Source organism: Brassica oleracea, chromosome C1, assembly GCF_000695525.1.
Source record: "Brassica oleracea var. oleracea cultivar TO1000 chromosome C1, BOL, whole genome shotgun sequence".
NCBI classification, from domain to species: domain Eukaryota; kingdom Viridiplantae; phylum Streptophyta; class Magnoliopsida; order Brassicales; family Brassicaceae; genus Brassica; species Brassica oleracea.
This window is the reverse complement of record NC_027748.1, coordinates 15,216,810-15,228,430: the sequence shown is the minus strand read 5'-3', so window position 1 is coordinate 15,228,430 and position 11,621 is coordinate 15,216,810. Positions and strand designations below refer to the sequence as shown.

General features: G+C 33.6%; 1 protein-coding gene across 1 annotated transcript; it reads right to left on the bottom strand.

Moving 5' to 3' along the window:
- Window positions 1–5,099: 5,099 nt before the first annotated feature.
- On the bottom strand, window positions 5,100–5,564 carry LOC106332764. Its single transcript, XM_013771262.1, has one exon. It carries the CDS (start codon window positions 5,562–5,564, stop codon window positions 5,100–5,102), a length of 465 nt encoding a protein of 154 aa, XP_013626716.1.
- Window positions 5,565–11,621: the final 6,057 nt, after the last annotated feature.

Sequence of the window (11,621 nt, the reverse complement as noted above, 5' to 3'; positions counted from 1 at the left end):
AGTTTTTAGTTCGTCCTGAGTTTCTTTGCTCTGGCGTGTTCGAAATACTGTGCCATGTTCTGTTGGTTGCGAATGGTGTGCTTTGCGATTCGAGTACGAATCTTTTCAACCCGGGTGACGTGATGCAGCTTAGCATCCTATTTCTATTAGGCTTTGGTTTTCTAGTTTCCTTTTCATTCTTGTTTTAGATAAACATTAGTATTCTTAATATTAAAAAGATTTTAGGATAGAAGGTTAGATCCTAATCCTTAAGGATTTAGGTATTTTCTTATTAGTATAAATAGTGAGCTTTTGGTTTGTAAGAGTCACAACTTTGATTATTGATTTATAAAACTTAGAGCTTTGTGTTAAACAACTTTTGATTCCTTAATTCTTGGCATTCTTTGAGAATTCAACAGATCTTAAGAAGGCTAAGATAACGAGCATTCTCAGAATTCAACGTTAACTTCGCATTATCGGTTACTACGGTTACTTCCGCTCCGTTAACTGGTGTAGCGGAAGCTTTATAGGATAGAACTAGAGATCCGTTGATTCTTAGAATACCCGAAAAACTAGGATAATCACAAGGATCTTATTTAGAGCATCTCCAAACCATCCATATATTTGCCTCTATATGCTATAATAGAGGAAAATCTACTCCAACCCACCTCTATTTCTTCCCCTACAATAGAGATTGCTATTTTTTCCTCTATATTTAGGGAAAAAAATAGCATTCCTCTATAATAGAGATGTACTTTTTTATTTACAAAATAGTCATTTAACTTTTGTGATTATAACTAAAATACATGTTTATGAAGAAATACAATTTTTTACATATAAATGCACATATTTTTGTTTACATACTAATTTTTAATTTTTATAATTATAAATAAAATAAATAAAAAGATATCTAATTATTTTATGTTTACTTACTAATTATTTTATTTTAAAGTCAGACTTTTTATTTAATGAATGATATCTAAAATTTTATATTGATAATTAAAACTATTAATTAAAATTTAATTATTAAAAGTTTAACATAATTTTACATATTGATAACATATTAAAATTAAACTTAAATATTGAAACAACTTAATACTTAAATATTAATCAATACAACATGTTGAAACAACTTAATACTCCGGTAAATTACTTCCGAATCCACAAAAATTGTTAAAATATTGTTCAAACGACGTGGGTGGAGGAGGAGTTTGCTGATTTTGTTGCTAGTGACTGCGCTTTTGTAAAATATGTGCTTTCTTTACTTGGAAATGTTCATGGACATTTGGACCTTCTATGAAATTTACGTCACAAAATAAAATTTTTTTTCCTTCATATGTTTAAAAGCAAAATTTTGTCTTTGAATCTCCAACTGATGTTTGTCTTTGTTCACTTGACTTCTTTAGATTCTATAAGAATTGTTTATTTCCTTCTTCTAGTGTATTGGAAGAGAAACTCCACCACCAGAAGTCCAAATTAAATACCAGATGATGAAGATAATCGGTTCCAAGAGTTTCTAAGTTGATTCAGAAAAATCAAAGATAAAGAAGCTCATTTCTCACTTCGGAATGTATTAATTGACCATTTATGGGAAAAATATAGTAATGAGATGTTTAGATAATGTCTATTTTGTTTTATTATATTTTCTAATGTCATTTGTAATAAAATGTTTAATTTAAATAATATTGTAATTTTATGAAAAAAATAAAAGTTATAATAAATGAGTTAATTTACAACATTTATAAGTTAAATGTGTTATTTATAAAATAAAAAAAAAATCTTTTAAGAATATTCTTTTATAGAGAAAAAAATAGAGAAATACATCGGAGAGAAAACCACCTCTATTATAGAGTTTCTCTATTATAGAAGAAAATATAGAGGAATACATTGGAGATGACCTTAGTCTAAGAATGTCTAAGATCAATGTATTTTTAAATTCGTTGAGATCACCTATGATCAACGAGAACGAATCGTAACGGTCGTTGGCAATCATCTTTTTTTCTTTTCTTTTTCCATTGATAATATTTTCCAAACATAATATAATTTTGTCCTCCCTTGGCCCTTAACCCACGTGATCAACATGAGAGTGGATGATGGTATATCCATGTGCTCGTCATTACGATTGTGTGTAGAAGCTCTTATTGGGCCAGTTTTCTTCAAAGCGCAACTGGTACCACAATCGTTAGAACGTGAGTTGCCTATCTCCAAGCTGTTGCCTTCCACAAGAAGAAACCTAATTTTCTCGAGAAAAACTACATCTCCCAAATTGTTTACCTCATGGCCGTCCAATTTATTGTCGTTGTATTGAATCCAACCAATATCATCATAAAGATCGAAGATCGGACTTCCAACAATTTCTTTGTAAACGATAATTTCACTTTTCGCAAACAAATTCTCCATGATTCCAGATCGAGTTTTGATTAAGAAATCAAAACACGGGCTCTGATACCAACTGGTGTAGCAGAAGCTTGATAGGACTAGAGATCCGTTGATTCTTAGAATACCCGGAAAATTAGGATAATCTTAAGGATCTTATTTAGTCTAAGAAGAATTTGTAACGACCCCGATTTTGGTTTAGTAGCTCATGGTTTAATTTAATTATTTGATTGAACCTAACCACTAATGAACCGAGTTGTATATATATCCATGTGTATATAATCCCTTCTAAAACCTTAAGCGAGAGAAATGTTTGTTGTATCGAAAGAAAGATCAGCCGCCTCCTTTAATCTATATCTCTCTCTGGTTCCCTTCTTCTTCACGTTTGCATGGCTGTCTATCGGAGAAGACGAGACGTAATCACCGTTCACCACCACCGTTTTTCATTCCGGAGGAATAGCTGCTGTCCATGAACCATCACCACTAAAGACGCGTGATGAGGGACAAGTAACCGGAGCCGTCGCGTTCCGTCACGACCAGCCACATATTTCACGGCCATGATCCGTGAGCCACCGGAGATCCACGTCGCCACCGTCCAAAGTTGTACCAAGCCAAAGAAGATCATAGAAACCATCACCGAAGGAGTGGCCCGTGTTACTTAGGTTCAAGAGATCCGTTGTCATTGTGGGGAAGAGACGTACGAGCCGGAGTCATCGAATCTTGACGCCACCGGCACGGATCACCATGACCGGAGCCATCATTCCTCGCCGAAGAGGAAGTCGTTGTCACCACCATCGATCATCCCTTTACACTGCCGTGAGTCATGACCCGTCGGAGACGTCTCCTCCTCTCCGCAAAGCCAAGCCGTAAGAGTTAAGCTCTTATTTCATATGTTTCTTGTGCCAGAAGTAACCTTGCATAAACCCTTTAACTAATATTCTTTTGTTTGGTCATGTGCATCTTTGTTAACTCATCACGTGATGAGGTGAGAAGCCGAGACCGGGTGTATAACCCCTAGGGTTATTTAATAATCAAGTCATCTCGTATTATTCTCCAATTTACTTCCCATTCTCGATCTTGGCTAAGGTGAGGGTCTTTTCTCGAATTTCTCTTACACGGTTTAGGACTTCGAATAAGTATAATTTATTTCTAATGTGTTTCCGTCTGTGTGAAATCGAGTCTATTATTGCTTGTTTAGTTTTTAGGTTCTTTGCTTAAACCGGAAGTAGGGTGTTAGAGGATTCAACAATGATTGTCTCATTTAAAATTGGTAAATAAAAATAGTTGTTTTATTAGGAGTTATATGATTGTCTGAGATGGATACAGAGACGGACTTCTGTATGCCGGATTGTTTGGAGGTTACGGTCAGCTATAGTCGACCGGTTGACGCGTAACCCAGGAGGTCGATAAATCGTCTATGGGCGTGTGTTACCGAGCACTTGTTCGGTGTGTGTATGAACCGAGCACATTTTTGGTGGTGTTTGGCCTGTTAGTGGGCAGCGGGTGTCCACCTCGCTAGGACTGTTGTGTGATCTTTGGGTACTTTAGGTACCGTGTTTGCAACGTGTTAGGATTAAATTATATTAATTCAGAGTGCTCTGTCCGGGACCATGGACTTCGGGTTTAGTATCCCATACCTCACTGAGTGACTTCCCCGTTACTCACCCCTCATTTGCCCCTTGCAGGTGAGACAGATGAGTATATGATATTTGGACGGATTGGTGCTACTGGACTTTTTATTCGGATTTTTATTTGGGCTTTAGAGTGAGTGGAGTCGTGTATATGGGCTATTGTGTTATGAGATATTGTTGGTGGCACTCTGTTCTCCAGATAGGAGGTGACTGGTGTCACAGACTTATTCTTAGGTTCACTAACCAATAGGATTGTGTTATTTCATATTTGATATCTTTTAAAAAAGGAAACAAAATATTGTCAAATTATATTATGTTTTTTAAATTAAAAGATAAAAAGAAATAAAAAAAAATAATACTAATTACAAAAAATAAATTTTTAACGTCGTGGGCAAAATATTAAACCCTAAATCATAATCCTAAATCCTAAATACTAAACCCTAAACCCTTGGGTAAACCTTAAACCCTTGGATAAATCCTAAACTCTAAATCAATATCACTAAACAATAAAACACAAAAGGGTTAAGGTTTAGGATTTAAGGTTTAGAGTTTAGTGTTTAGTGTTTTTTTATTTAGAATTTAGGATTTATCCAAAGGTTTAGGGCTTACCCAAGGGTTTAGGATTTACCCAAGGGTTTAGGGTTTAGGGATTAGGATTAGGATTTAGGGTTTAGTGATTAGAATTTAGGGTTTAGTGTTTGCTGAAAAAAAAAATTAATTTTTTTTCTGTAAATACTATTTTGTCTTACTTTTTTTTTTTTTTAAGAAATAATATAACTTGACAATATTTTGTTTCCTATTTTAAAAGATATCAAATTTGAAATAATGAAATCCTATTGGTTGGTGAACCTCTAGGTTCACCTATGTGTGAACCCAAGAATATCTCGTCTAAGAATGCCTAAAATCAATGTCTTCTTAAATTCGTTGAGATCACCTATGATCTACCGAAAACAAGGAACAAAAGAAGAAACTCTCAACTTTTATTAATAATCAATCGACTCATAAACTACATGAAACCATAGCCTCAAAGACTATATATAAAAAAACATAAAAACCCTAACACATAAAGATAATTATCCTAATAATAAATAAAACTTTAAATAATTAAAATATTTAGAATATTCCTAAATATTCTCTCTGCATCAAGATCGGAGATTGATTTGAGTTCCTGGCGTAGGTATGGATGGATTTGTCACCAATTTCTTTTGTCCTGAGATCATGATCTAACTGGATGGCTCTGGCTTCTTTGTTGTTGCGGAAAAAGCTCTCCACTTTGATCCAGATTTGACGTGCTGTACCACCAGTTATGAACGCGCTTTTGAAGAGATTCTTTGATATAGTGCCATATAGCCAAAGCTTGACCAGACCATCTCTCTTTTTCCATCGATGGTCATTGTCGTCTGCAGGAAGAAGAGTACCATCAAGGTGTCCTGAGACATCGAAGGACTGGCAGTGAGTGAGGAAAAGTTCTTTCCATGCGTCGTTGTTATGATCATCAATGTCGAGAATGAGAGGAATATGCTTTTTTATGTTTGTAACGCCATAAGCGCGATCAAGGTTTGTTTGTTGATCAGCCATGGTCGCTGAGAGAGAGAATGAGTTACTGAGAGAGAGAGAATGAGTTACGGAGAAGAAACGGATAGACGGTAGAAGAGAAAAGAAGAGAAAAAATGGTTCAGGAGAGTCAAAGTATTTCCCTTGAATTGATTTAGATGATTACACAAGTATATAAATTATATAATGTGGAGATCGTTACAAGAGAGTGGGGATATGCCTAAGTATATAGGTAACGATATCTAAAAAAGAATGGAATATTCTTGTTGTCTAACACTAGGACATATATTCTGGTAGACTAATCTATTCAAGATTCTGCGTATATATCAGATCACTTTTTCTATATTTATCATGCATCTCGCATTCAAATGTAAGAAAAGTACGTAGCTACCTTTGCTTTCTTACAAACGAGTTCCATAGAAACATGAGTCTCTTTCCATCCGGGCTCTCATCCTCAAGTTTAAAAAGCGTCTGCAAAAGCCATTAGCACTGTTACGTCGTAAACCATAATTTGTTCGTCGTTTATTTAATGACTGCGGGAAGAAATCATGGAGAACCTGGTGTTATTTCAATATCTAAAATGTAATAACATCTTCACTATCTCGATCAGACATTACTTCCTCGACAGTCATTAGCTTTGTCACAGAAACCTGTAGTTTTCGGTTAGAGACAATAAAACAGTGACAACATGGTTGCGTAGGGCCGGACCATGCTAGGTGAAACATTTGTTACAGACCTCTAAATTTTTTGAAAAAATTTATATACAAATAAATCTCCAAAAAAAAAATTTAGGCCCCCACATTTGTTAAAACAATTTTTTACATAGACACAGCCATAAATCTCCAAAATCTCACTCGGCAATCTCAATTTCGTATGAGAAGAAGGTTGACTCGGCAATCTCAATTTCGTATGGCACAAACAGAAACTTGCTTATAAATTTGAAGGAGAACAATCAAACCAGATTATCGTGCGACCAAGTATACTTGGATAAGATATCATAATGTGCAATTCAAAGAATATGCAAAAGAAGTCGGTGAAGGAATTGATTGAATCACGTGATCTGTATGAGAATGATAGAACTGGCTTGTCTTGAGATGTGAGATGCTGGAAGAAAATTTCTCAGTCCATACGGGAGTACAGTAACCACTGAATCATAATAGCAAGAAAAGTTTGGAACAATTAGAATGGTGAACAAACTTTCTAGCCTCCTACCCATTAGATAACTTCCTTGTCTTAGCAGCAATGCCTTCAGATTCGCTAGCATCAGAGTCAGAAGAGTGAAATGCGAAACCAAGATAGTTCAATAGTTATATGGACTATGAAATAGTTATATGGACTTAGTAAAATAGTTATATGGACTATGAAATGCGAAACCAAGATGCGAAATCAGTAAGCATACTTTTTTAATTGTCCTAAACAATTGAATAAAAGAGAGAGAGAGAGAGATAAGATGAAGGGTTGTATTCGGATGAGAGGGATCTTCCTACTACGTTTCTATTGTCATTGTAATGTACTAGTTAGGTCAAACCAGAGGTTGAACCTTTCGTTTTAAGGCATTTTCTGAAGTTGCACTAGCTGTGCTTAATTTTTTGCTGACTAATTAGTGCAAATGTAATAATATAAATTTAATATTTAATTTTATCTATTCATGAATAAATATATAATCATATATCATTAATGCACAAATATAAAATTATCCATTGAGCTACAAAAACTGTTTTTAATTAAGATATAAAAAACAAAAATAAGTAAGAAGAAAAAGGTAAATACATAAGTTTATCATGTAAATGAGTTTATAATAAATAAGATAAATACAAAATAAACATATTATTTAATTAAATTATTTTATGTACAAAATATTACCATGTGATATATCAACTATCTAAAATTTCAAATTAAATTAAATTTATTTAACCAATTAAGCTAAGTGTTAGGGAAAATGGAAGCCTCAAAATTTACTATGTTAAAGAGAGCCTAAGAGTGTTCAAAAAAAAAAAAAAAAGAGGGCCTAAGGCAATTGCCTCGTTTTCTATGCCTAAAGCACGACTCTGACTGTTATTACCACCATTGAATTTTGTCTCCTGTTTATCAGGTAGGTCATCCGGTCTACGATACCAACCTTACGAGTTTTCCTACTTTTTGCCATAAGTAGGCCGTAGTGTAGAAAAACTCGGAAGGTTCGCATCGAAGACTGAAAGGCCTGTGTGTTGTGTTGGAGAAGAAGAGAAGACAACAGATATATATATATAGCCCTGGAGCGCAAGGAGGATGAGGACGAACAAAAAGACAATGTGTCATCACCACGTCAAGTTCAATGTTTCTTTTTATTATTTCTTCTCTGAGATTTGTTTTTGTTTTTAATGTCTTTTTACTTTGCTGACTTCTGTATTTGTTTTCTCCATATGCACGTACCTAATGTACCTACAAAGTCTTTCAAGCATTTTCTCTTATATTTTTCCTTTTGTAACTTCATTCCCATTGTATTATGATATTAATAAAACAAAAAGCACATTTTATATATACTACAGATTTTTTAACCCATCTTCCTATATTTCATTTTTATGATTAATTATTCTATTGTATTATGATGATAATAAAACAAAAACCATCTTTTCCTATATACTATCTTTTATAATTTTGTATTCTGTAGTCTATGATAAAGGTAAAATAACAATTGAAAGGTGAAAACAATTTAACAATCAAAAGTTGAAAACATGATACATAGCTCTAGTCAGCGAACTCAACATCTTACAATACAACGTACATAAAAAGTATTTTTGATAAAATTTTCTGTTTGTGCTATATTTACAATCAACATCTTTATTTTTATCACACTAACTATATGTTATGAACAACTGTTTTTATATCATACTGAAAATTTCTATCATACATTTCATTATTTTGGAAAATATGTGTGTTTGTGGAATCCAATCTGAAAACATAATGTATAAAATTAAATAAAAATTTGATCCATTATTGGATCAAATGGGCTTCCACATTTTCTATAAAATTACATAAGATAAAAATAAAATGAAATAATAACACAATTTTAACAAGTTATACAAGTTATTGTAATAGTTGAATGTAAGTTCAGATATATGGATTATGAAATGTGTCAAATAAATTCCGTGTATCATATTAACCGAAACCCTAAACATCAAAATGATTTACCCTTTACAAATACTTCATATTTTGTTTCGGTTCCTCGTTATTTTATGTAAACTCTAAGCCCTAAACATCATTATGACTTAATTTCTAAATTTTTCGAATTTCAGAAAACACACACATATATATACTGACTATGTGATAAATTTTGTTTTGTAAGTCACAGTTAATTATTTTAGGTGTTTATAATATTATAAGAAATAGGTTGACGCTTTTTAGCACTATATTAATTTTGATAAATCATCGGTCATCTTATTTACGAGGGTTGATTCAAGATGATAAAAAAATTCTGAAATTATTTTGAATAACAAAGTAAATGAAGACTAAGAAATATCTGATTTTTATCAAACTAGTTTCAAAGTTTCAAAGTTTGAAAATATAGAAAATAGTATATACGATTCTCGATGTTTCTACTTAAAAGACTTATGGAAAGTTGTTTCATTTGGATATCTTGAAAAAAAATTGTAAATAGGTAATTGCGCACATTTTTTGCCGTTTGAAAAATATTATGAAAAATTTACTTCTGAAAGACTCAGCAAACTAGTTTTGTGATCTCTGTAGAATCTTGTCTGGCAATACATGTCTCTGAGGTTCCTTATGGGTGTCTTGTCAGTATATTCATGAGTTTTATGGTGTTAGCCTAACAAATCTGGAGTGTCTCTCGAACTAAGATTGATTTGCTTTATGATCTTTTTGTTGACAAAAACCCTACAAATAATAATAATCTAATATTTACCCTAAACAGATATTTTAGTTCCCTTCGTTGTTTCATGTATTGAAGTTCAAATTTCATGTTTCATAAATCAGAAAATCATACAATGTTTTATGGGATTGAAATTTTTTCAGATAAATCTCTAGTATAATATTTTTTTAATTTAGTGACGATGTCAAAATCTTTTCTTTTATAAGTTCTGTAGGCTAATGTTAAGTGTTTATAAATATTATACAAAACTATGCTGCCTCTTTAAAACACTACTAGATTTTGATCCGCGCTTTGAAAGCGCGGATTCATTTTTTTTTCTTTTTCAATTGACAAATATTTAGTAAATGCCATATTTCATATATTTTTGTTTTATTTTATAAAAGACTTAAACTTTTTCCAAAACAAATGATGAGGTCCTAGAAGTATCTCGGAAATTACAGGAAGCATATCGAGATGAGGAACAATATTGGGAGCAGAAGAGTAGAACGAAATGGCATACCTGTGGTGATCGGAATACGAAATTTTATCATGCTCTTACTAAACAGAGAAAGATTCAGAACAGGATCGCTGGCCTGTATAATGAAGAAGGAAGTTGGGTTAATTCTGAGTCCAAGGTGGAAGAAGTTGCAGTAAAATATTTTATGGATTTGTTCCACACGTCATCCCCAGAGGATTTTGATAGCTTCCTAGAGGAAGTCCCTTCTTCGATAACGGATGGTCAAAATTGGAAACTTATGGCTGAGGCTACGGAAGAGGAGGTTAAAGCAGCACTATTTATGATGCATCCAGAAAAAGCCCCTGGACCAGACGGAATGACTGCACTTTTCTATCAACAATCCTGGTCAATCATCAAAGAGGACGTGGTAAATATGGTTAATAATTTCCTTACTTCAGGAGTGTTTGATGATAAATTAAATACGACGAATATTTGTCTTATTCCCAAAACGGTGAGACCCATTAGGATGACTGAATTGAGACCAATTAGTTTATGTAACGTTGGGTATAAGATTATTTCCAAGGTATTATGTCAGCGGCTAAAAGGTTTGCTACCAAAGCTGTTACCGGAAACTCAGTCTGCGTTTGTATCAGGAAGATTTATTTCGGATAATATTCTTATTGCTCAGGAAATGTTTCATGGACTCCGCACAAACAAGGCATGCAAAGATAAGTTCTTAGCAATTAAGACGGATATGAGTAAGGCTTATGACCGTGTAGAGTGGCCTTTTATCAAGCGTTTACTATTAAAGATGGGTTTCTCGAGTGATTGGGTGACTCTAATGATGCATTGCATCTCTTCAGTTAATTATAAGGTTTTATTGAATGGACAGCCGAAAGGGCATATTGTCCCACAGAGAGGGTTAAGGCAAGGCGATCCGTTGTCTCCATATTTATTTATCATGTGTACTGAAGTCCTCATAGTAAATATTAAGAAAGAGGAGCGTGAGAAACGATTAACGGGACTGAAAATTGCAAGAGGTAGTCCAAATATTTCTCATCTCTTATTTGCGGATGATAGTTTATTTTTCTGTAAGGCTACAAAGGAGGAATGTGGTATAATTTTAAAACTGCTAAAAGACTACGAGGCAGTTTCGGGTCAACAAATTAACTTTCAGAAATCATCGGTTCAATTTGGTCATAAGGTCCCAGATAATATTAGAGCAGATATTCATAATATTCTGGGGATTACTAGTGTAGGAGGGATGAACAATTATTTAGGAATACCGGAAAGTCTTGGGGGATCTAAAATACAAATTTTTGGTTACCTGAATGACCGAGTTAATAATAAAGTAAATGGCTGGACAGTTAGATTTCTTACTAAAGGGGGAAAGGAAGTTCTGATCAAATCAGTGGCTGCACCGATGCCAACGCATGTAATGTCATGTTTCAGACTTCCAAAAGGAGTTACAAAGAAAATAACAAGTACCCTTTCTCATTTCTCGTGGGGAGGAAGTGGAAATAAAAAAGGAATACACTGGCTTTCCTGGGATAAAGTGTGTACTCCTAAGGAGGAGGGAGGGCTGAACTTTAGAGATCTTCAAGATTTTAATACAGCCCTGTTGGCTAAACAATTCTGGCGGTTACTAGATAAACCAGATTGTTTGTTCTCAAAAGTTTTTAAAGGCCGTTATTTTCGAAATACAGATCCTTTGGACGATCACAGATCATATTCATCTTCTTATGGATGGAGAAGCATCTGCTCAGCTAGATCTCTG